The 27,559-nt window shown below is 41.0% G+C and overlaps 1 protein-coding gene across 1 annotated transcript; it reads right to left on the minus strand.

Moving 5' to 3' along the window:
• Positions 1-5,756: 5,756 nt before the first annotated feature.
• On the minus strand, positions 5,757-26,982 carry LOC307269510 (uncharacterized protein; the record flags this gene model as incomplete). The annotated part of the gene is made up of 4 exons (XM_080052485.1): positions 5,757-9,282; positions 9,382-9,537; positions 17,903-18,003; positions 26,817-26,982. 4 exons carry the CDS (start codon positions 26,980-26,982, stop codon positions 8,821-8,823), a joined length of 885 nt encoding a protein of 294 aa, XP_079908611.1. The 3' UTR covers positions 5,757-8,820.
• Positions 26,983-27,559: the final 577 nt, after the last annotated feature.

The raw sequence follows: 27,559 nt of genomic DNA on the forward strand, positions 1-27,559 counted from the left end.
GGATTGTGGGGAAGGGCCGATTCCAGACCTTAGGGGACCTGCGGAAGCAGTGGACTGAGTCTCGAGTAGAAACATCCAGAGCCACCGTGCACAGGCGTGTGCAGGAAATGGGCTACAGGTGCCGCATTCCCCAGGTCAAGCCACTTTTGAACCAGAAACAGCGGCAGAAGCGCCTGACCTGGGCTACAGAGAAGCAGCACTGGACTGTTGCTCAGTGGTCCAAAGTACTTTTTTCGGATGAAAGCAAATGTTGCATGTCATTCGGAAATCAAGGTGCCAGAGTCTGGAGGAAGACTGGGGAGAAGGAAATGCCAAAATGCCTGAAGTCCAGTGTCAAGTACCCACAGTCAGTGATGGTCTGGGGTGCTATGTCAGCTGCTGGTGTTGGTCCACTGTGTTTTATCAAAGGCAGGGTCAATGCAGCTAGCTATCAGGAGATTTTGGAGCACTTCATGCTTCCATCTGCTGAAAAGCTTTATGGAGATGAAGACCTGGCACCTGCTCACAGTGCCAAAACCACTGGTAAATGGTTTACTGACCATGGTATTACTGTGCTCAATTGGCCTGCCAACTCTCCTGACCTGAACCCCATAGAGAATCTGTGGGATATTGTGAAGAGGAAGTTGAGAGACACCAGACCCAACATTGTGGATGAGCTTAAGGCCGCTATCGAAGCATCCTGGGCCTCCATAACACCTCAGCAGTGCCACAGGCTGATTGCCTTCATGCCACGCCGCATTGAAGCAGTCATTTCTGCGAAAGGATTCCCGACCAAGTATTGAGGGCATAACTGAACATAATTATTTGAAGGTTGACTTTTTTGTATTAAAAACAGTTTTCTTTTATTGGTCGGATGAAATATGCTAATTTTTTGAGATAGGGATTTTTGGTTTTTCTTGACTTTTTTGCCAAAATCATCAATATTAAAACAATAAAAGGCTTGAACTACTTCAGTTGTGTGTAATGAATCTAAAATATATGAAAGTCTAATGTTTATCAGTACATTACAGAAAATATTGAACTTTATCACAATATGCTAATTATATGAGAAGGACCTGTATGTAGGTTTCCACTACATAATTTGGCGTTGTCGAAACGGAAGACTTCAAGCTGAAAGCAGCGGACAGACGGCGGCTGGGTAATGTATTTTTTGCCCATAAGCACTGAACCTGTCTCTGTTGTTTTCCTTGAAGTCTGTTAAAACCTTGCGTGCTTTGTTTTAAGTAAATCATTCCTGTGTTGCGTGAACGGGCAGTTCACGACGGAAAGCAGAATCATAGACTGTCAGGTTTAAACTATCTGCCAGTCGTTATAACTGAAATTGTCTTTCCATGAATTGTTAAGGAACTTGTTTTGTGGGAAAAAATGGTTGTGTTGTTTTAATTGGTTGGCCACACTCTTGCTGTTTTTTTTACTGTTTTGGCATGCCATATGATAAGATAAGAAAAGAAAATTCGCTGCAGCGTGGATAATGAGTTTTCCCTGTCGATGATTTGTTGGGCCCGGGTTCTTAAGAAAAAGCACGCGCACACATTTTTTGTCTGTAAACAAAATAATGTTCTCACGGTGCACCCAGAAAACGTCAGAGAGTTATTTACAGCTGGACTGAGATAATTAAAGATTTAGGGGTGACATTCATTGTTCAAAATGACGGCGTTATACGAAAAGAGGCTCCAACTTTGGGAGAAATTTTTGTATAAACAATGAAAACCTGCTCTGTCTGAAAAAAGCATTTTACCTGATCAATATTATGCTTATCAAAGTACGACAGAACTGCAGGGTCTAGAGATGACGTTGTTTTCCGACAGGATGAGGGTTTAAAAAAAAAAAAAAAAAAAAAAAAGCAAAAGTATGAGATGACAAAACCCGAAAGAAAGAGATAATAAGTAAATCTAATGTAATGCTGTTTTTGCGCTGATTTTTGTATTATTGTACAGCTGTTTGTGTTGTTGCATTGAGCAAAGAGTGGCTCTGTGTTGTGAGGAGGCCTGTTCATTTCTGTGGCTGGTCGCCAGGTTAAAGGAAGAAGCAGTTGTTCACGTCTAGTTTGTTGTGGGGGACCGAGCCCGCCAGGCAGTCTTCTCCCTCGTTAAAAAATCCCCCCTCCCCCCTCCCTCTTGCTCGCGCCTGCCAAGCTAAAATTGGTGGAGTGCCACTGTTGCAGGCAGTGCTATTAATAGAGCCTGCAGCAGCTGAAAAAGAGTAGAGAAGTTGCTCTGATTTTCATTTTAAACTCAGTAATAGAGCATTAGCAGTAAATAAATATATTTGGGAATAAAATCTAATGGTACATTCTGTTGATTTGGCTTAACATCTGCTAGTTTTATTATAAAAAAAGGGTATAAGAATTGGGTTTTACTGAAATTAACATCTAAGTTACAGTAGATTGCCTGTGCCCTTAAGACACTGAAGATATGATGAAAATAAAATATCTAAGTTAAATTGCCTGTGCCCTTAAGACACTGAAGATATGATAAAATAAAAAGGAGGAGGTGACATGTGTTTAGTAAGAATTAAACTAAGTAAAGATATGGGTTTATTAAACTGTGAGTACATGTATTAATTAAAAACTAAGTAAGCATAAGTATCATTTAAACTGTGTAAAAATACCTTACAGGGGTTTCAGTTTTATACAAAAGAAGCAACAGTGAAGTTTCACTGATCTGTAACCATTGTTCCTCAAATGTAATTGGAAGCTATACAGAAGCGTTAAATTGCATTGTCACCTGAAATTTGTAACATAGTCCCAGGAGTGTGTGAAGGACGTGTGTTGTACGTTGTTCATGTGGGTTTGAAAAAGGATAAAAACGTCTGTCTTGTTTGTGAAAATGTTCAGTGTTTAATTGAGAATATCTCTTAATTCTAGTAAGAGTCATTGAAGTGTGATTTGCCACATTTATTTCCAAAAGGAACCAAAACAGAATCATTGATTTTGAAGGTTTAAAAAAGTGCTATAGGTTGAATTGTTAGGTAAGGGTTACTAACCTTTTGAAATTAAGTAAAAAATAAGTTTAACTAAAAAATGCATTTCCTGCTGAAAATGTGTGTGAATGCTGAAACAGCTTATGCTAAACTGGGTAGCTGAGTATGAAGATTTGAAAAAGTTTATAAAGGACATAATTGTGTAAAATAAGTTTAAAAGGAGTTGAAGAGTTGAAAATATAGAGGTTTGAACAATATTTATTTCTGAAATTATGAATACATTGAAAGACATGGATAAAAATCTAAAACTATGAAATAGTAATTGAATGGACTTGGAGATAAACTACCTAGAAAGAGAAGGTAATGAATCAGCTAAAGGAGTATGAAGAGGTGGAAAAGTAATAAATAGTCTAAAGTATGAACGGTAGTGAATTGTTGAACTCTAATTGAAACAATGTGGAATATTTAAACATTCTAGATAAAATTATTATTGAAAGACATGAAAAATGTATTCATGTGTGAAATATGCCTTCAAAGAGCACAGTGTTTACCCCATTTCAACTTTGTCTCTCCAAACTGTCTAATAAAGCGAAAAAAAGAGGAAAAAATCTAGAAAAAAGAAAAGTGAAATTGCCCTTAAATGGGCAGAGTGAGTCACCCAGCTGAGTGTATGTCTCATTGAGGGTCTTTGATCAGGCATAAATCCCACCTTTTAGAGGCCTCAGAGAGGTCATTTCATCCAAAACTTCACCTAAAACCACTGTCTCTAACTGACGGACCATGAGTCTAACTGAAAAAATTATTTTATCGTTAGAACCGGAAGAATCTGATGAAGACACAGTATGAAGATTGTGCCTGTAATGTAAAGAATATGAGAACCAGAGCATTTTGAATGTGTGGTACAGTCTGCCTTTCTCCAAAAATGTCATGTCTCAGTTATCGAGGCGGCAGTTGGATGGACACCATTTAACTTGAAAGCCCAGGCCTCCCATTGGGTAGGTCCGATTGCTCAGTAGTCACATCTATGCGATCGGCAGAATCTGTCCTACATTTTGATGTAAAAATTATCCATGTAGTGTTTCATTTGTGGGAGTGAGAGGCAGTTATGTCATAGGTTGTGGTGTATTTTTACACCAATTCTACACTGTAAGAGTTGGTTCCCCCACTCTGCCTCTGAACATTCCGTCCCATCCGGATCCCATTATAAATTTAGAAAGAGTTTGAAAAAAAAGAGCTTAAAACTAAAACTGTATTTGTTCAAAGGCAGTTGAAGATATTAAAAAGTTGTCAAAAATGTAATAGCTGTAATTAATGTGAATTGTTCAACGTTTGAATAGAGTCTCTAGCTGAAAAAAATGCAGGAGGAAATAGGTTTCAAAGCGGAGGAAGTTTTAGCGGTTTGGAATGCTGCTCCTATCCGCTACAATGTTAAAATAATTTGGTAAAAAGCTGCATATTGGAAATATTTGAAAAGGTAGAAACATTTTAAAAAAGGTCCATACATGTCCTTAGAAAGCTGAACATTTTGGTATTTGTATGGTTAAAATAGCTGAAGGTTTGAAGAAGTCAAAGAGAGCCAAAAAACGTACGGAAGCAGAAAAATAAGTTAAGTGATTTTAATTGAGTTTTACATCTGAGTAGGCTGAAAAGTATGCTCTAAAAATTGCAGTAAAAAACAGTAAATCCTGTGGTTTTTGGGTAAGTAATAAAATCTTTTGAGTAACATCGTGATTAGTTTAAAAGTAAGAGATTTTTGTGAACAACATTTTGAAAGTTTGAGAATTCTTTGGTTCTATTTAAATGTGTGACATTTCCTTTTTCTCTTCCAGAAGCTGTTTAACTGAGACAGTGCACTGAAAGAAACAATTACAGTGCACTGAAAGAAAAGATTTAGCATTTGGTTTGAAGAGTTAGATGAACAAATAAATCCCCTTTTCATGATAGTAAGAGTTACTATTGATAAAAGACGATCTAAAGACGATTCTAAATAAAGGATTATGCTTGCAATTGGGTCATGGGGCACTAAAAATTGAATGTTGTCACAGGTTTTAAAGTACTCTTTCTCTGCCCAAAGAAGAAAATAAAATAAAAATGTATATAATATCAAGAAAAAAGAAAAAAAGTATAAAAAAGAAAACAAGTTGCCTGGCATCACCGATACCGCAAAGAGACAATTTACAAAAAGATATATAAAAACAAATGGACTGAGATTCAAGAAGTCACTTGCTCTGCTCAGAGCAGTATCCAGTTTCAGTATGGTCTGGAGCCATCGAGTCAGACGGAGCCAACGCATACCGGCAGAGAACGCTCTGCCAATGCCCAGTGAACTACAAAAATGGAGGCTTATATGCACGTGGCAAAGTAATACCATGCCAAAAGTGACACTCAATGCCCTGTGTGGACTACAGGATGAAAGAACTACAAAGATGGCAAGTAACATGTGCCATAATGACATTCCTGACATCTGACTTGTGTTTTAGGATGAAAAAGACACTGAAGCAGCGGATGTGATGGGTTCCTTTGCAACTAAACTGAAAAAGTGGACATTCCGTCTGTCAAAGGAGGGTGGAATCACCAGCTCCACTTAAAAAAGTGCAAGTACTCTAATGTGACAATTTTCTGATTATGGTGTTTTCCCCTAAATTTAGGAATTGTGTGCAAGCAAGCAAGTGGAATAGGTCTGTTTTGGACATAAACTAATCTAGTTATGCCTTTAAAACGACATAATGTTTTGATAAAAGTAGATACGTAGGATTTAAAAGTATAAAGGACCGGGTTGATAACTAATAGGTTTCCCCTTTTTTATGCATTGAAGAAAAACAGGTTTAGGGTTATTTAAAAAAAATAAAAATAAAAATACAACTAGTGTCTTACCAGTTTCAAATCAATAAAAGATTGTGTTGTTTTTTTCTCAGTCAAAAAGAAAGCATGACGTGAGGGTTATAATATTATTTCAGAAAGAGAGTAGTGTTTTAAATATTCCCAAGTAAAGAGGTATTAAAGATTATGAAGAATACATTTTCCCACGTAAAGAAGTTTTAAAGATAATAAAGAATAATTGTTGTTTTAGTAGGATTTTGAACCAACCTTATTCTCACACTTTCAGAATACCTGATTTTTTTTTTAAGGGTTGCTTCTTTACGCCATACCGATTCAAGGAATTGGATTTTTTGAAAAAGGGTTACTATTCTAAATTTATAAACCGTTGTGAGTTTATTGTTAAGGGGCCATGGGAGAAAGCCACATGTTTGTTGGTTCCTGTTTGAATACAATTGCTCACTACTCAGTGAAAATCTTATTTTTAGCTGAATTTTTAACTAAATATGCTCCTCTTTGTGTTTCAAAAATAAATTTGAAAAGGAGGGGAGTTTGAGGAAGCACATTAATTAAAAATAATATAAGTACATGTTAAAGAAAGGTAATAAGTACATTATTAATGATAAGGCCACATAAGAAAACACTACAAGCAAAGTAAGGTTAAAAAGAGATAATGATCGAAATACTTAATATCCGTTTAAGAAGAGAATGAGTTATAAGTGATTTATTTAGGGTTCAGGATCAATCTTATTAAATAGAGTAAGAACAAAACCTATTGTTTGTTGTTAATGTTACAGTTAGTTTTTCCAAAAAGCTTTATATCAAGTGTGAGTAGGTTACAGTTATGTGCATTAATACAGTAAACCTAGGTTACAAAATTAAGTGAGGCAGACAAAACTTCCCATAACAAAGACAAGATCAGTTATCTAATAAGGAGTAGAGAGTTATTTAGAAGTTTTTGTCAGATAGGATTATTTTCCCTATCTATCTCTTCTCTTTCTATCACTGTCTCTCTGGATGGCCTCGATAAAAAACAGGTGCAGAATCCTGTTTCTGTCTGTGAACAATTGGGGGAATATCGTGCTGTGATCTAAGATGCTAAGCTACGCTCTCAACCCGTGCTATCAGCGTGATGTCACTGGCAAGGCCAAGTCGTGATGTCACAGGCCAGCTGACAGCCAAAATCGAGGGTCGTCTTCCGTCCTCCACACAGCTCAACTCATCCCAGCCAGCTCTACACAGCCAGCAAGAGGGGTGCCACCTGTCAGGAGGAAGCAACTCGACACCGGTCGAAACCGGTCAACGAGAAGTTCCTTCTACCGCCGGCAGCGTCGCCAACATCAGAGGATCAGAGGGGTTCCAGTCGTCAACGTCATCATCTGAAATCGAGAGGTCTTCGCTCTCGTCTCCCTTCTCAACGGATCCAGTTGCACAAGTCATCAATGCCCAGCCACGCACCAATGCATGGGTGCACCACTGGGGGTCCTCCAGCCCCCAAAATAGTTGAAATAGGGGGGGCTGTTGCGTTTGTGCCTTTCCGCACTGGGAAAAAATTGCCTGTTGAAGCAATTCCAAGATATGCTCGTGTCGTTTCTCGCAAGTGCGCGGGTATTCGCGGGACTGGACAATGGTCCGAAGAACAAAGAATGAAAGACAATTGTTTGAGTTTTTGTCATAATATGCTGTTCATTATTGTTATTGTTGTTGAATTTTAAAAAGGGTCTAACAGGTTTTATTAAGGTTCATACTATTAAGTTAACAGTGGCCACTGTAGTTTTATTTTGCCAAAGTTTATCATTATTGATTTTTGTTGAGTTTAAAGGTTTTGCATTTTCCATGCTCTAAGGTTAAATGTTGAAATTCTCTTGTGCGCCACAGAAGCGGCGCAAGGAGGGGTATGTAGGGATTTGCAACATATTTATGTTATCATTTTAAAAGAAGTTAATACAGAACTCTCTGAGTTGACCAGTAAGCAAGCAACCTTAGGGTTAACCTTGTTGACACACAAGCTGCACAACAACACATGTCGCAAGAGACAGCAGAAAGATAGGGACACGTGTTGCAATATCTTGCTACAAATAGCCCAGATCTGACATTAGAGATGTTACACACAAACATACACACTCTCACACACACATGCACGCTCTCAGTCACACACAGACAGACACACACACCCAGCTTGGCTGATAAAAAAGGCCCAGTGAGTACCACTCGGGGCGCTTTTACGCCCGAGGAAAAGAAGGCTGCTGTTGGGGACTCCCGTACCCCCAAGTTGAGAATAAGCTAGGATAGGATGAGATAAGATCTGAATGATTGTCATGACTAAGTACATCTGTGTTGAATAGTAGAGACTGTCTACTCGCTGAAACCCTGATGTCAACCTTTAATAAAGTAACCTGTTCAGACCTGATCTTCTACTTCTCCGCGTCTACCTTGAAGTCTGTTGAGATGTCTCCTTCCTAGTAGTAATCTTATGTTAGTGGGAACCATTATTCCACTACAGTAGCCTACAACATTTAATTGTTTCTGCCACCAAGGTCATTTGTAGAAATACCTACTTCACTGGTGGAAATATGAAGGTGTATCGAACTCAAGGCAGAAAGAGTTTTTTATGGTCTCACTGTGTAACAGGAAAGATGGGCCATGGGAAGACTGAGGGAAGAAAAACCTTATTCATTATATTATAATAGCGATTTTATAATGATAGAATGCTGGTTCCGTATGGGTGAAGTATTCCTTTAAGTCTTTTAAACAATTTCCTGAAGTGAGACTGATCTAGATACAGCACCTATTAACAGAAAACAAAAACATTCTTATAAAACCAAAAACATTTGAATATTCATAAGACGTGTTTATAACTGTTTTGATTTGTGCAAGTATGGAGGAAAGGAAGTATTTGTATTTCTTGAGATCACAGTGTGAAATCAACAGAATTATTACCTCCGCCACACAGGTACAGAGGTTAAGACGAGGTTTAGATGCTTAATAAGCATTAACTATGCATTAACTAACCATTAATAGCATAAAGTAAGCATTAACTATCAGTTAATTTATGTGCCCTTATTGTAAAATGTTACTGAATTATTTGTTCTGCCACACAGGTATAGAGGTCTGTCTGGGGGCTACACCAGTGGAGCACTGCTTGTAATGCGAGCCTGGGCTTAGCTTCTGGCACTCTGCAGTGAGCTTCAGACACACAAAACAGAACTCCACCTTACATCTGAGGCAGACAAGGTTTTTACAATTGGTTTTGTTGTGCTCAAGAAGCAAACCACAGGTGGGACAGGCACGGATAGAGGGACAGCCGGTGACCCCCTTCACCTGATCAAAGACCATAGCTGGACAGTTTCTCAGTGTTTCTAAAGCCTGATTGAAGCAGCCGTTGTTGTCACAGAGATCTGAACGTGGAGCCGGACCTTTCCATTCCCTCAAACACTGCCAGCAGAATGTATAAGTCCTCCTTCCGGCAGCTTTGCACACTGTGCATTCGACACACAGATCGTTGAGATCAGCTCTCATGGCACGAGAATTGCAACCAGGACACTGTTAAATAAAAGTAAAAAAAATTGTTTTACTTTTTTATTCAACATTTTACTTGAAGGTACAGCATTTTTTGTGTATTAGTTAAACCAAGATACTTACTTGTTTGACATCCAGGTAATTCTTGGCAGCATATCTGAATATTTTCTTTTCAAAGCTCTCAATTTCTTCAGGGGTCAGAAGAGCCATTTTACAAACCTCCTTGAAGGGCCATTCCACATTACATCCAGGTAGGCCACACACAAACCTGCAGTCATCCTTTAACAAATAAGACCAAAAGAAAACATTTCAAGTGAATAAAAACTGAGAAGATTTTCGAGCAATTTATTGTGGGTTCACAGCTATAAACCAACATTTATTTGTTAATTTGGTTATTTTCTTCTATCCGCCGCTGTCACCAAGAAAGCAGTAATCCAGAGTTGAATAAGACGCAGGCAGTTTAACACTTTTTTTTCACAAAAAAAAACTCTTCCTTGTTGTCCAACAACAGACAAAATGGTATATAGCTAATTTCAAAGACAAAATATAGAGACAAAAATACATCTTACTGGATATATAGGCCTAGTGTGTACCACGTGAATGCTCAATGTATAGCTCAACATGCAAAGGTTGTTACTTTAAAAAGGCCTGAACATACCTGTACCTTTATAATTTACGTGTATGTTGATTTATTAAGTTACATGTGGCTTGGCTTTACCTTATTTTATAAACATCCTGACATAACAAGAAGAGACGTAACCACTTTAGCTGCTGGATTAGTCATCACTCAATATTTTAATGGATTCGGATTTGAGTTGGGTTTAATTTATAAAGAGAACAGAATTTTTAAATAAAGCCTAATGTTACAACATGTGGGACATAAAAAGGTTTAGAGCAGGGGTGTCAAACTCATTTTGGTTCGAGGGCCACATACACTCTGATCTCAAGTGGGCCGGACCAGTAAAATAATGGCAAAATAACGTACATACAGTATCTCACAAAAGTGAGTACACCCCTAACATTTCTTCAAATATTTCATTATATCTTTCCATGCGACAACACTGAATAAATGACACTTTGATACAATGTCAAGTAGTCAGTGTACAGCTTGTATAACAGTGTAAATTTACTGTCCCCTCAAAATAACTCGACACACAGCCATTAATGTCTAAACTGTTGGCAACAAAAGTGAGTACACCCCTAAGAAAAAATGTCCAAATTGGGCCCAAAGTGTCAATATTTTGTTTTGCCATCATTATTTTCTAGCACTGCCTTAACCCTCTTGGGCATGTAGTTCACTAGAGCTTCACAGGTTGCAACTGGAACCCTCTTCTACCCATTCATGACGACATCAAGGAGCTGGTGGATATTAGAGTCCTTGCGCTCCTCCATCTCCCGTTTGAGGATGCCCCAAAGATGCTCAATAGGGTTTAAGACTGGAGATATGCTTGGCCAGTCCATAACCTTTACCCTCAGCTTCTTTAGCAAGCCAGTGGTCGTTCGGAGGGGTGTTTGGGGTCGTTATCATGTTGCAGTACTGCCCTGCGGCCCAGTTTATGAAGGGAGGGGATCATGCTCTGCTTCAGTATGTCACAGTACATGTTAGAATTCAATGAACTGTAGATCCCCAGTGCTGGCAGCACTCATGCAGCCCCAGACCATGACACTCCAACCACCATGCTTGACTCTAGGCAAGACACACTTGTCTTTGTACTCCTCACCTGGTTGCCGCTCCACACTCTTAACATCATCTGAACCAAATAAATGTATTTTGGTCTCATCAGACCACAGGACATGGTTGCAGTAATCCATGTCCGTAGTCTGTTTGTCTTCAGCAAACTTTTTGTGGGGTTTCTTGTGCATCATCTTTAGAATAGGCTTCCTTCTGGGATGACAGCCATGCAGACCATTATGATGCAGAGTGTGGCGTATGGTCTGAGCACTGACATGTTGACCCCCCACCCCTTCAAGCCCTTCAGCAATGCTGGCAGCACTCATACGTCTATTTTCCAAAGCCAACCTCTGTGTATGACGCTGACCACGTGCACTCAACCTTCGTAAACTGGGCCGCAGGGTGGTATTGCAACATGATAACGACCCCAAACACACCTCCAAGACGACCAGTGGCTTGCTAAAAAAGCTGAGGGTAAAGGTTATGGCCTGGCCAAGCATGTCTTCAGACCTAAACCCTATTGAGCATCTTTGGGGCATCCTCAAACAGAAGGTGGAGGAGCGCAAGGTCTTTAATATCCACCAGCTCTGTGATGCTGTCATAAATGGGTGGAAGAGGGTTCCAGTTGCAACCTGTGAAGCTCTAGTGAACTACATGCCCAAGAGGGTTAAGGCAGTGCTGGAAAATAATGGTGGCCAGTGGCCACACAAAATATTTACACTTTGGGCCCAATTTGTAAATTTTTTCTAAGGGGTGTACTCACTTTTGTTGCCAGCAGTTTAGACATTAATGGCTGTGTGTCGAGTTATTTTAAGGGGACAGTACATTTACACTGTTATACAAGCTGTACACTGACTACTTTACATTGTATCAAAGTGTCATTTATTCAGTGTTGTCCCATGGAAAGATATAAAGAAAAATGTGAAGAAATGTGAGGGGTGTACTCACTTTTGTGAGATACTGTATGTCAACTCCAAATCCCTAGCTTTGTTTTTCAGTAATATGCTTTATCACTCAGCCTACATTTGTAACCTACATTATCACGGATCACAAGGGATCTCTGTACCCCCCAGGAAATGTCTTAGTAAAGGTTGCTGCTGGCCATGGGAATAGGAGATGTATTTTGCTTGCTCAAAGATGCCAATACGCACAAATGAAATAAACAACTGTTTATTTGAATACACAAATACAACAGGCACTGACCTTACAGTTGTCCAATTTTGTTTACTATATGTACAGGGACACATTGTGTGCAAACATGCAGACAGTACAAACTACAATTAAATAAAAGTGCAACTTCTATTGTTTTGATTTATTTTTAAATACAGAGGTTATTGGTTGTTTTGGAATTAGTTTTTCCCAATTTAAAACATAAAAATAAAGCAGCATGGAAAATTAGGAAATAAATCTTGTAGGCCAACACTAGCATGCTCCTGCTCGTTTAGCGCGCACAGAGCCGCAGACACACCACGCTTGCTAGTAGCCTACATTAATTGTTCAGCACTAAAAATAAAAATAGTTTTATTTTTATTTTTTGGTTTTACTTCGCCATAAAGCACTGGAGGAAACAGTAATAGCGGTGAAGCAAGATTGCCATTTACCATTTCCCACGTTGCTAAAATGTGCTTTTTCTTATTTTGGCTGCCCCCTAAATCCGTGTACCTTCCGTTCAATCCATATCCGTTTGGAAATCAAAACACGAAAAACGAAAAGTGACCTGTTTTTTTAATAATCATCCTCTCATCTACATTATATATTATACTAAAAACACGTTTTTATCCATTTTTAATCACAATTCATGACCAGGATATCAAATATGAGAATAATGGCCTAAATGTTGATTTTGAAAAATACATGTTTCAATTTAGTGAAAGAAGTGCGTGCGCACGCGTGTGTGCGTGTGTGTGCGCGCGCGCCCAGAGGCGAACTTAACCATTGCGCAAAGGTAGGCAATTGCCTTGGGTCTCATAATCATCTAATAAATGTTTGTTTAACTCTGCATTCATTAATCACCGATTACGTGCGGACGTCAGCATCGCACTGGGAACTGAGGGACACACCCTACATTATTGATAATGTTATTGATACTCGTGATCAGCTGAGGCATGAGCCCCGGTGCAGACAGCTGCATATGAAAGCATTTTTATTGGTTAGGTCCACGAGTGAAAATTGCGTCTGAGGCGATCGTCCTCTCTGTCTCTCTTTTTTCCCTGTCTTCACTTCACCTGCCGAGTCAAAGTGGGCAATCGCCCAGTGTAAGGGTCGCGCGCGCGCGCGTGTGTGTGTGTGTGCGCGCGCGTGTGTGTGTGTGTCGAGGAAAGAAGAAACTTGTCTAGGCTATATGTTGTCCACGTTTAGGCTATATAGGCCATTTGAATTGAGCTTTTTGTAAAATAAGGCACTTGATGGTAGCCTATGACAGACTATGACATAGCAGCCTTTGGCAGTCAGCCAAAATATGTTTCCCCCTCAATAAAGATTATACATTTGGTGGTTTGTCCCGTTTTGATCTGGATCAACAGCTGTATGTCTGTCGCTGTTTAGATCATGCCTGGTTTCCTCTGAGCAGTACAGTTCGGCACGGTTCGGCAGGGTTACCCTACTAGATCTGCCATGCGTTTCCACTACCGACAAGAGGCTTTAGCCTTCTTAAAAGACGGAGATAGCCACGGTCTATGGGTCAGAGCCATCACGGCGCTAGCCGCGCATAGCTCGTGGCATTGTGGCAGCGGGATACAGTTTAACCCGCTGATTAATATAAATTATTATTTGGAACTTAAAAAATGAAAATGCACATGTTTTACATTTACTTTCCCATTTTTGTATGTAAAGGGCAACATGGAAAATAAACAATAAGAAATGGCAATCAATTCATGTTTTACAGGCATATTTTGAATAAAAGTCAGTTTTAATTTTTTTTTAAACGAAACAAATAATAAAAAAATGAAATCAAACAGTTTTTTTAGTTTTTCGTGTTTTAATTTCCAAACGGATATGGATTGAACGGAAGGTACACGGATTCCCCTAGCGGCTGGAGTGAGCATTTGGTTATTTCTTTAAAAATTCATAACTCCTCACAGGAATGGGTTAGAGACTTACTTTTTTTTAATGCTCAGAAATGTGTGCTTTTTCTGCTATTCTCTCCAGAATAGGAGAGAATAGCAGATGGCGCTCCCCTGTGTGCGACATAGCGTAGCTCCCCGAGTCAAGTTTTTCGTAGTTTTTGTGCTATTGTTTTCTTTTCTTTCTTTTAATGTGCGGTACGCTAAGGCTAGTGTCAAGTATGAACGGGCGACACTGATACAGCTTGGTGAGATGACTCACAAAGGACATTTTAATGTAAAACTGCTCGACTCCTTCCCGGAGCTACACTTTCATGCCATAACAACGCAGGCCCAGGCCACAGCCGGGGGTTTGCCTGGCACCCGGAGACCGACACGGAGGCGAGGCAGACGGGGCGGCGCAGAGCGGAGACTCCGCTACCTTGTTAGCAAGGGTAGGCTAACCCTCCCGGCTATACTTCTCGCCAACGTCCAGTCGCTGGGAAATAAAATGGACGATCTTCTCAGTAGGATGACTACGCAGAGGTACACCCAGGACTGCTCTGCGCTATGTTTCTGTGAAACGTGGCTCGGAGACAGGACTCCCGATGAAGCCATAACACCGGCAGGCTATTCGCTCTTCAGAGCCGACCGCAAGGCTGCGGATTGCGGCAAGACCCGTGGGGGTGGGACAGCGATTCTTGTCAAAAAGTCCTGGAGCACCAACAATACGGTAATATCCCAGTTATGTACAGAAGACGTGGAGTTTATCACCATAAAGTGCAGACCATTTTACCTACCTAGAGAACTACAGTGCATTATACTGAGCACAGTTTATATCCCCCCCTCTGCTAACGAGGACAACGCACTCAAAGTACTGCACGACATGATCTCTAGACATGAGAACTCATACCCAGATGCTGCTTTTATTATCACAGGGGACTTTAATCACTGTAACCTCCGCAAACGTATGCCCAAACTCCACCAGTTCATTAACTTCCCCACCAGGGGTAACAACACATTGGATCACTGCTACAGTAACATCAAAAATGCTTATGCTGCTGTCCCCAAACCTCACTTTGGAAAGTCTGACCACATAGCAGTCCTGCTACGACCCACCTACATCACAAAGCTGAAAGCAAACCCAGTCACAATCAGAACTGTTACGATGTGGACTGACAGTGCACTGGCTGAACTGCAGGGCTGCTTAGAGGCCACTGACATGAACATTTTTAAGGAAGCCACAACAAACATTGATGAATACACAGACACTGTAAGCAGCTATATAGACTGGTGCACCTCTGTCTGTATTCCCTCCCGCACCATTCGTGTGTTTCCCAATCAAAAGCCCTGGTTCAATGCAGATGTACGCATGAAGATCAGGAGACGGTGTGCAGCCTTCAAGTCAGGGGACACCATGGAGTATAAGCATGCTCGGTACGAGCTACAAAAGTCCATCAGAGCGGCCAAAAGAACATACTCCCAAAAACTTGAACGCTGCTACATGGACAACAACACAAGGAGCATGTGGCAGGGAATACAATCCATCTCCAACTACAAAAATAACACAAACAGAGTCGAAGTTTGTGACTCCACCCTACCAGACACACTAAACAGCTTCTATGGCAGATTCGACAGACAGAACATCGATACCCCTACAAAGTACCCCCACAACCCAGAGGAGACCACACTACAGGTAACACACACACAAGTCCTTCGGGCTCTGAAGCAGGTGAACCCCCACAAGGCTGCAGGCCCTGATCAGGTGGCACCCAGAGTCCTTAAAGCCTGCGCTGAACAGCTGGCAGAGGTGTACACAGACATCTTCAACACCTCTCTCAGGCAGGAAACCGTCCCACGCAGCTTTAAAGCATCAGTCATAGTCCCAGTGCCTAAGAAGCCACATACAACCGCACTGAATGACTTCAGGCCAGTGGCACTCACGTCGGTGGCCATGAAGTGTCTGGAGAAGCTGGTCCTACACTCCATCAACTCTGTGATTCCAGACACCGTAGACCCTCTACAGTTTGCTTACCGCACCAATAGATCAGTGGACGACGCGGTGGCCCTTGCACTCCATTCCACACTACAACATCTGGACACAAATAACACATATGCACGCCTCCTCTTTTTGGATTACAGCTCTGCTTTTAATACAATTCGACCAATGAAGCTGATTGGAAAGCTGGCAGGCCTTGGAGTAGCGACACCCACCTGCAACTGGGTGTTGGACTTCCTTACAGATAGACCACAGGTGGTGAGGATGGGTACCAAGGTCTCTGCCGAGCTCACAGTCAGCACAGGAACCCCCCAGGGCTGCTGCCTCAGCCCAAAACTCTTTACACTGTACACACATGACTGCGTCTCCCCCCAGGACAATAACAACGTAATCATTAAATACGCGGACGACACGACCATCCTTGGCCTCATCAGAGGGAGGGATGAGTCTTCTTACAGGGAGCTAGTCCACAAAGTCACCATCTATGGAGAGGTCAACGACCTAGTTCTAAATATTGACAAAACAAGGGAGGTAATTGTGGATTTCCGGAGGAAAGCCCCTCCTCTGCAGCCTCTCACCATCAAGGGGACAACGGTGGAGCGGGCTGACAGCTACAAGTTCCTTGGTCTCCACATCACTGATAGCCTGAGCTGGGCCCAAAACACTGCTAAAACAGTGAAGAAAGCACAGCAGCGGCTATATTTCATCAGGCTGCTGAAAAAGACTGGAATTAAAGGTCAGCCCCTCACACAGGCCTACAGAGGACTCGTTGAAAGCCTCCTCTCCAATGCCATCACAGTGTGGTTTGGAAATACCACACTGTCCGAGAGGAAGTCGCTTCAACGGGTCATAAAGACTGCAGAGAGAATCACTGGCTCTAACCTCCCCTCCATGGACACACTGTACACACAGCGCTGCAGGGGGAAAGCACAGTGCATCCTCAGGGACAAACATCACCCAGCTCATGCTCTGTTCGGATGGAGGAACTCTGGCTATAACCTGCGACATCGCCGGCCAGAGAGCATCTCCACCCACAAGGCCCGCTACCACAACAGCTTTTACCCTGCTGCTGTGAGACTGGTAGCACAGGACATTAAGATGGGAGGGAAGTATTTCACCCCACATCTCAGTCTAAATGGACAGTAGTCAATCTCATAATATCTGTGTGCATTATTAACCTTAAAATAATGCAATTATATAACATAATGTGAGCATTTTGAGTGCAATAACCTTGTGTGTCTCTTTTCATCTCAGTGTTCAGTGCTCTACACCTTGTAGTACAATTTAAATTTAAGTGTGCAATATTAACCTTAAACATTTCAATAATATAATGTCAACATTTCAAGTGCAATAATAACTTCATGTGTGTATACAATCAGTGTAGTCTACTGTTTTACAGTGCAGTAAAAGTGTGCAATATTAATATTAACCTTAAATGCAATCAGGGAAAAATGTGTCTCATCTTATTGTACAGTGCTCCCCTTTGTTATTTATTTTTATTCTATTGTATTATATCTTGTTTTAAGATAGAATAGCCTCTGTACAGGGTACTTAGCTGTTACTTATTCTTATTTTCTACTTTTCTACGATTCTTCTTATTTTCATTTTTTGAATTTTCCTGTTATAATGCTATTTATACATTGTTTGTATTGAAGCTGACTCAGGGAGATTCGCACAAGAATCCCAATGCACTTGTACTTGTACCTATGCAAATGGCAATAAATATATTCTATTCTATTCTTCAGAAGAAACCTAGGAAGAGGACTATGGCTACACAAAAGAGAATAAATTGAATTCTGACTTTAATCTCAGAACTCCAACTTTTTCTTCTGTGATTTCCGTAAAAACCATATAGTGATTTAATTTTCTGTTTGTTTGTTTTTTAAGTATGGAAATATTCAAATGTTTCATGTTAAAAGAGAAGTGATGCACCTTGTCCAACAACCTGCTGCACCATTCGTGGAGAGACGTCGGAGTGACCGTGTGACCACAGGACATCTTCGCTCTGAGAGACTTGAAGTCGCTGCACAAAACTATGTGACAGACGAAAGCAAGAAAAAGATGAAACAGACTGTGGGCTAATGAAGATAATGGGTAAAACACTAGTATATGATTATCACCAGTGTTAGAATTACAATTTTGATGATGATTGTTTATTTACTTCCGCCTATTTTCCCTTATCTTTTTACTTTTGTTATTATTATTATTATTATTATTATTATTATTATTAGTAGTAGTAGTAGTAGTAGTAGTATTATTATTATTATTATTATTATTAATGTCATGGTGTAAAAATTTTATTGGTGGACATGGCTTATTTATCTCATTTTCTGTGTTTATCTATTTTTTCATTCAAAAATGTTTGTCCTCTTATGCTGGGCTTACACTACACGACTTTTCACGCGATTTGACAGTCGCAGACAATCTTCCAATGTCGGACTGAAATCACAGAAGTCTTGCTGGAGTTGTGGCGCGCGCACGTAATCTCAGTCGTTTGGTGTATGGTGGTCATTTGACCCGATTTCAGCCAGTCTTCTTCCCGTCTCGACGTTCCGACATTATCAAACATGTTGGTATCACTTTACAATAAAGGCCAGGACACACCAGTCCGACTACCAGAAAATGGTGACTGCCGATTCATGGAGCTCCAGTCTTCCCGTCGCGGCCGAAAAAGTGCAAAGAACACACAAAACCGACTGTTGCCTTTCCGTACGCTCTGCGCTTGCGCGGGACGTAATGTCTCCATAACAGCAGGCGGTGCTAATCTGTATTGTGGCCCGAAAAAATACGGAAGCCGGAAATGATGGGACGGCTCTCTAGTCCATAAACATAGATAGAAATACGTATTTATATTTATGGACCATAAAGAGCACCATTTTTAGCAAAGAGTGTCGAGCATGGTGTCGAGCAGTCAACAAGGGTTGATGCATGTGAGTAGGCCTACTCGCTGAACGAAACAAACTAACACATTAAAACGATGGCTAACTGTTGTTAGCTGTTTGTGCTACCCGCCTCACTTCCGGGCTTCACTGATTCGCTAGCCCTCCACAAATCAAATTGCTCAAACTGAAAGACTGCTCAAAAGAAGCACGACGACATCAAGTACGACCGATTTCACGGCACACACCAAACAGATTCGTGCCTCCGTCCCCTCGAAACTCTACGACGGCGATTATCGGGCCGGTGTGTCCTGGCCTTAAGGTAGGCCTACACAAAAACAGAGTAGTTACCCTTTTATAAAGGGTAGTTTACCTTTTAAAAAGGTTAGTTTACCTTTTAAAAAGGGTAGTTTACCTTTCAAAAAAGAGTAGTTACTCTTCCAAAAAAGAGTAGTTTACCTTTTAAAAGGAGTAGTTAACCTTAAAAGGTAAACTAAGCTTTTTAAAAGGTAAACTACCCTTTTTTGGAAGAGTAACTACTCTTTTTTGAAAGGTAAACTACCCTTTTTAAAAGGTAAACTACTCTTTTTAAAAGGGTAACTACTCTTTTTTTGTGTACCTTATTGTAAAGTGTTACCAACATGTTTGATATTATCAAGGGGTTGGCTCAAGCGAAATGACGTAAACACTGTCACACTCTCGCATGCACCAAGCACGATGCAGGAGGAGCGGCATTAGTCGTTATTATACTATTTATGGTCGTGACCTGTGTCCGCCTGTGCAGGGACTTATTTCGGAAACTTTTTCCTTGAAGCCTCGGCGGGAGAACCAGGCTGACAGCCGCGCAACCTTAAAGGGGTAGTTCAGGATTTTAGACATAGGGCCTTATTCCCAAGTTAGCCTTGGTGTTCTTTATCAGTGGAGACAGTTTTCAACACATTTAATTCAGTCCTTCTAGTTGCAGAGTGCGCTCGTGCTAAGCTAGCGCACGGCATCGGGGGGATACCTAGCCTGCTACTAAAACAGTCTTACCCACTCCACAGTACACCCGAGGCCAATCAATTATAACGCCAGACTATCGATGTAAATGTCTGTGTTGATAGAATCATTTTAGAAATAAAACCAACCTCGCATATTGCATTTTGAGGGACTTTATTCCTTGTAGGCTGCGGCAGCGGCGGACTAATACCTAGGTTACAGGCTCTATAATAGTTTGTTTACCTGCTGCTGCCCGTACCTGTACGAGCCGGAATACACTGATGAAGAATTGAGAGGGATGCTCAAAGGGCAGAAAGAGAAAGAGCGTCTGTAGAGACAGCCCCCGCTGGAGCTGCAGCAGAGAACCGGGACAGAATGACGGTAGACTGGTGGCAGTGCAGTTTCAGTTTCTGTCCCACGCTGCTCTGTTTACTTTCTGCTGTAGTGATTCGGTTACACAGCAAAGTAAAAGTCCGCTGCTGCTAAGAAAGAAGTCCCTCAAAATGCCATAATTCATGCGATGCGAGGTTGGTTTTATTTCTAAAATTATTCTATCAACACAGACATTTACATCGATAGTCTGGCGTTATAATTGATTGGCCTCGGGTGTACTGTGGAGTGGGTAAGACTGTTTTAGTAGCAGGCTGGTATCCCCCCGATGCCGTGCGCTAGCTTAGCACGAGCGCACTCTGCAACTAGAAGGACTGAATTAAATGTGTTGAAAACGGTCTCCACTGATAAAGAACACCAAGGCTAACTTGGGAATAAGGCCCTATGTCTAAAATCCTGAACTACCCCTTTAACACTTTACCGTCAAATACAGGGTTAGGAGTTAAAGTTATTGGGGGACGAGATCAGGAAATAAATATGGTCAAATAGCCTAATTAAAAGAAGTCCCCTGCTCGGAATATTGAATTAACATTTTTTTAATTAAATAATCACCAGTGTTGCCACAATTACTTTGAAAAAGTAATGCGATTACTGATTACTAGTTACTCCTTAAAATAGTAATTTAGCTACTTTACTGATTACTTGATGTTAAAAGTAACTAAATTAGATTACAAGTTACTTTACACGTTACTTTACAGGTTTTGAAACCCATAGCCTATATCTCAATTTAAAACATGCACATATTAAGAATAATTGAAAATATATAAAATAAAGCTTGTAGGCTTGTAGCCTATTGGCACACTGTTTTCAAAATAATAAAAAATATGGTTTAAAAAATGTAATAAAAAAACGTTTTTCCCCCCATGAAAATAAATGCATTCCTCCAAAGTGCAAAGACAGTAGCAGTGTCTTTAAACTTAACGTGCTTGTGTAATAGATTGATTTTTATTGTTATCATTAGGTAATCTATTACTATAAAATCTCCGTGAAAATGTGTAGGCCTAAAGGCCAGGACACACCAGTCCGACTCGTTCCGACTACCCAAAAAATGGAGTCGCCGTTTCAGGAAGCTCCAGTTTTCCCGTCGCGGCCAAAAAACACACCGAGACGACTGCTTATTTTCCGTACGCTCTGCGCTTGCGCGGGACGTAATGTCTCCACAACAGCAGGCGGCGCTAATCTGTATTGTGGCCCGAAAAAATACGAAAGCCGGAAATGATGGGACAGCTCTCTAGAGCATAAACATAGATAGAAATACGTATTTATATTTATGGACCATAAGAGCACAATTTTTAGCAGAGAGTGTCGAGCATGGTGTCGAGCAGTCAACAAGGGTTGATGCATGTGAGTACTCTCAAAACGAAACGAACAAACACATTAAAACGATGGCTAGCTGCTGTTAGCTGTTTGTGCTACCCGCCTCACTTCCGGGCTTCACTGATTCGCTAGCCCTCCACCAATCAAATTGCTCCAAATGAAAGACAGTCGGCTCAAAACAAGCCCGACGACCTCTACGTCGGCCGACGTCACGGCACACACCAAACAGATTCGTGTCCCGACCCTCTACCGACACTACGACGGCGATTATCTGGCCGGTGTGTCTTGGCCTTAATATAAGAGATCTCTATGATCGACTCACTAATCCATTAGTAAATCTGTTATCGATTAGTAATGCCTGCTGAGTCGAGTCCGGAAGGGGGAGCTCTTGGCCACATGCCTCATTCTTGTAAACTACCGCTGTGTCTTGATTCAGGGGTTACAGCCTTGGTAGGACGCAGTCTCGCGGTCTTTGAAGGCTATAGCCTATGAAGGCCGATTTTAAGGCCGGTTTTAAGGCCAACGAGCCTTGTTAAATGAGACGGTCTCCGCAGGTCTCGGTTTACGAGCATTTCCGGTTTACGTAACAAGTCGTTACCTTGCGTGACGACTCGCCGCTCCTGTGCTGCCTAGCAACCCTGATTGCTGCCAACGGAGACAGCCCTGTCAACGGAGGAAAAACTAAAATAAGTTAGCTGTATCCCATTACAGAGACCACGCACTTGGTAGGACGCGGTCTCGCGGTCTATGAAGGCTATAGCCTATGAAGGCCGATTTTAAGGCCGGTTTTAAGGCCAACGAGCCTTGTTAAACGAGATGGTCTCCGCAGGTCTCCGTTTACGAGTATTTCCGGTTCACGTAACCGTTACCTTGCGTGACGACTCGCCGCTCCTGTGCTGCCTAGCAACCCTGATTGCTGCCAACAGAGACAGCCCTGTCAATGGAGGAAAAAAGAAAAAGAAGTTGCTTACCAGATGAGAAGAAAAAAAAGTACAAGAAAAAAAGAAAGGAAGATAAAAGTTAAGAAGATGGAGCAACACGTTGCTGTTTTGTTATTTCTTATTTTATTTTATGCCATCTCTGAAAAAAACGCAATGAATCTTGGGATATGTTGGGCTGCGAAGGATACATCTGATGCAGCCTTCAAAACCGTGAAACGAAGGCTGCATTTCACGACCTCATATGAGGAGCCTTGCAAGGAGCCTTGGGGCCTATCCGAAAACTTTTTTTTGCATAGGAAATTTCCTTTCCTATCGAGATGAACCGGAAGTACTCGGCGGATAGGTGATCCGAATTCTCCAAATGCTTAGGAAAGGCATAGGAAAGGAGCCTCGATTCATCCTTTAACCCTCCTTTAGCATAGGTTACTCCTGACCAACCTATGCTAAAGGAAAGGAGATAGTGGTATCCCATAATCCTTTACGGCGGCAAGATTTAAAGCAACAGGCCACCGCCGGAGTTTACCGACTCTACACGAATACGAACGAGAGGTAAAACAGAAGAGAGGAGAGGAGAAGAGAGGAAGATTTAACTCGGCTAAAACAAACTACCCCCCCCCCCCCACACACACACACACACACACACACACACACACACACACACACACACACAGGCTAAAGATAATAAAGAACTCATAAAAGACCAACATCATAATAGTTATTTTCGTAGCACATAATTTACACCATAAGAAAATAAAATACCAACTTCACATTTAATGAAGTTAATGGGGGCAGTTCATTTCAACATCAACACAAGTGTAGCCTCTTTTTATTCCACATGTGAATTGGGATATATGGCAGTGATTCTCACTCTGTTGGCGACAACCTGATTAAAATCAATATGAAAAGAACGCATGGATCAAACAAGCGCTTGTTGTGGTCAATTTTCGGAGAATAGGCTATAGTGTAGTTTCACGCTAGTGACTCACGTCAGCAATACTCGTCGTCGCGCAATGACGTCGGTTAGGAAAAGTGGAGTCGAATTCATTTGAAACAGCGCTGTCCTTTCCTATGTTCGATAGGCAGCACCTTTCATCTCTCCTTAACCCCGATGACGTTTAGGGGTTAAGGCATAGGAAAGGAGGCTTATAGGTTAGGAGATTGGACTTTTCGGATAGGCCCTTGCAAACGGGACAGCCTTTGCGCGCCGCTATGACGCAATCGGTCTTCAAATGCAGCCTTCGTAGGCTGCAATACCCATGCAATACCTGAATCAAGACACAGCCTACGACACGTGTCCAGAGTCATAATTTACTTTCCCCATTTCAGGTATGATGATGAATATGACTATTTATGGTCTTAAATGTTTAGAATAGGTTTATAATATGTTTAGTTACCGTTTCGTTTACATTGTGACTGAATTTATATGTTTAAAGCGTTGTTTAGTTTGTTTGCTAAAAGTTGTATTGACTAGCTTAAATAGTTCAACTGCTATTCCGCCACGGCCACTAGAGTGCGCCATGAGAGCACGTTTGAGTTTCGTTTATGCAAAATACATTGTACTTATATAGGAAATGTTAAAGTGTTTATTTAGGCTTGATTATTGATGTGTGTGTTATACTATGTAACTCTTTAGAGAGAAGAAAATTACACAGGAGTGGTACAAGTACTAGTGTAATATTTTCTTTCTTTCTGTGCATTTAATTTGAGTTCGTGTAGATTATTACAGTAGCCTACTTAGCTTGTGAAGAAGTTGTATATTTTCTGCATTTTATTATTTAGTATTTTGAGAACATTGTATGTGAAACTTTTTGAAATATGAATACATTCTTGTAAACTACGACAAAGAGAGCACCGTGTCCAGAGTCATAATTTACTTTCCCCTTTTCAGGGTACTACACTTGGCCCTTCACTCTCATGCATTAATTTGACTTTTCTCTGCGATGTCTCATGTGTTGATAGACTGGGTGTGTGCGGCCACCGGTCGCCACGTGACTATAAGTTTCCAAGTTTTAAATAGGCTACTTCTATCTCTTCAACGTCACCGTACCCGAATCCTAAATATCCCCATAGCAGACGCTATATTTCATGGGGGGGAAAAACGTTTGATTTGTGCCACAGTTCAGCTTAGGGCGCACTCACACTAGTGAGTACGACTATACGACTGTTTGTGAACATTTTCATCCGGCCAAATTTGCATCAAATATTCCACTTCCACATTAGAGCAACGAGAATCCTTAAGCTATTGTTTTTTTTTAAATGTAGTCTTGACGTAATAGGTCGCGGTGAACAGTCTCATATTTGTGCAGCACGCTGTTTATTATTAATATAACGGCCCGTCATCAGACCATATGTATCCGGATGGTTTTGTACACATCGATCGCTCCATCAAATCCAAGTCAGAACTTTTTGTATGGGCAGAGATCGTTTTTTTAAGTGTCTTTATAAAGTTTCTTGTTAAACCTTAGTGTAGGCTACTGTTTCCTTATCACCGGGCCGCGGTGTGTTGTTTTGGGTGCGTCTCCACCGCCATGCGTAAATGCAGTTATGACAGCTGACGGGAGGAAAAAGAAAAAAAATCATCTGACGAACGTGAGTAAACACGAAAACCTTTTTGCTGTGCTTTCTGAGCCGACCTAATTAGCTCTCTCCCTCTTTTATTAGCCCACACCTAGGCTTACACACACGTTAATTCTCACACATTATAGCTACAAGTCCAAGTGGTGGGCAATTCTGGTGCCGACTAGTAAGGCAGCGGACGTTAACGGACAATGCATCCTTAATAAATTCACGTCAGGAACGCCGCCTGTGCGCTTGCTTGTGCGCGTGTCATCTCATTAGCATCTGTACTTTGGCCACGGCACACCTCTCCCAGGTGTGCCGTGGCCAAGGGGCTGTTCCGTGCTGGAATACGGATGGCGTGGTCACACTAGCCAACCGTTCTAGACTTTAGTATGCTAATGAGCTTTGGCACGGGGCCGCGGCCCTAGTGTGAGTGGCCCCTTAGACTCGGCCGTAATGCTGCTGCACACACGCACACACACACACACACACACACACACACACACACACACACACACACACACACACACACACACACACACACACACACACACACACACTACATGTCAGAAACGAGGGGCGCTACCAAAAAGACGAGAGGAGCGGTTGGAGCAGAGACACATGCGTGCACATTTATTTACATTAAATCGCAATCGCAGTCATTTGTGCAGCTATGTAAAATGTTTTACTAAGGAAAATGACAGAAAAAGTAACGCACAGTGACTTTGATGAGTAATTTTAATCTGACTACTAGTTTGGACATAGTAACGTGTTAGATTACTCGTTACTGAAAATAGAGGTCCGATGCATCACCGGCATCACTGATAGTCACTATCGCGTTTGCGGAAATAATATTAATCTCATGAAGGAATCTAGTTGTAGTCTTGCAATATGAGACCCCCTGTCTTTTCAAAATCTCAGTCTGTGACTGAAAAGTAATGACTAGTTGTCTTCAGGTGTGAGTTGATTGTCTTTAGATGTAAGAGGGTTTCAGTCTTCAGTCTTTTCAAAGTATTTTAAAAGTCCTCTAGTGTAAGCCCAGCATTAGTCGCATCTAACCTGAAATTATTATTTTTCCTTTTTTTAATCACTTGTGCTATTGGAATTGTTATTGGCCTTGATGGTTATTACTTCTTTATTTTGTTCATCTTCCTTGTATATTGTTACATTATTATTATTATTATTATTATTATTATTATTATTATTATTATTATTATTATTATTATTATTATTATTATTATTATTATTATTATTATTGTTGTTATTATTGATACTAATATTATTATTGTTGTTGTTATTACTGATGCTACAACTATTTCCTTGATTTATTATGACGATGACGGTACTGCGTGTCTGTCACCTTCTCTCAGAGGAACAGCACCCTCCTTCTGGGAGCGGCTCAAAGCAAATAAATAATCGGTCAAAAAATGTAATGGGGAAGAAATAAATTACAAAGACGGCTATCCATCCTGCTTTACCACCCCACCTGTGCTACTGGAGCCCTGTCTAGCCCCCATTGCTGTAAACTAATTTTTAGATTATTACATCAATTATTATATTATTGATTAGGGCCTACTATTAAGTTTTATTTGGTATTACAATATTTTAGTTATATTTGTTTTGTTATATATTATTAACATTACAGTAGTCAATATATTCATTAAAACTAGTCTTATATGGTGTTTTCTTCTCTTTATTTAATCAATTGAACATTATTGTTATAAAGATATTTATCTTCTAGATGTCGAAGAAAAAAATTTAATTCGAATCGTAGTTACTCACAATCTAACTCGTCAGGTCCATCCACAAAAGTAAGCGTGGGATCATGAGGGTCATAACAACGTTCACCGCCTATAATGATCATCGTCAACCTGCTGCTTTCAGGTGTAGCACTTTTGTTCTTTTTGTCTGTGCGTCTCCTCTCCCTTCTTGACAGTTTCCCTCCCATGTTTCCTCACGCACTCCTGTTCGGTGAAGTGAGGCCGACTGGCGATTAAAGGCCTCTTTTACTTTCCCTGATGACATGTGGTTTGATGTTGCTTCTCTCTCTCTCTCTCTCTCTCTCTCTCTCTCTCTCTCTCTCTCTCTCTCTCTCTCTCTCTTTCTCTCTCTCTCTCTCTCTCTCTCTCTCTCTCTCTCTCGTTGACACAGTCCGATAACTATTATCACAGCGGGATCATTTGCACCTTAACGCACGCAGGAGAGGGCGCATTCATCGCTACCTGTGACAGAGGTCTCATAGTGAACAGGCTGAAGTAAAATGGGAATCCAGCTGAGAGTAAATGGACCAATGGGAGAAGACACTATCATCGATCTGTGCGACAGCGAAAAGCAAATGAAGAAGATCACTGTCGAGCAACTGAAACTGAAAATTAAAAAAATACTCAACATAGGTATGCTTAACGGCTTTCTCCTTTTTTAAAATTATGTATAATAGCCTATTTACAGTAGGCCTATGTGTGGGCATTTCTTGCAGCATTAAAAGATTTCTTTTTTAAAACACTTTTTATTTTTATTTGACCCCT

This window comes from Ammodytes marinus, assembly GCF_949987685.1.
Source record: "Ammodytes marinus genome assembly, chromosome: 23".
Classification (NCBI taxonomy): domain Eukaryota; kingdom Metazoa; phylum Chordata; class Actinopteri; order Uranoscopiformes; family Ammodytidae; genus Ammodytes; species Ammodytes marinus.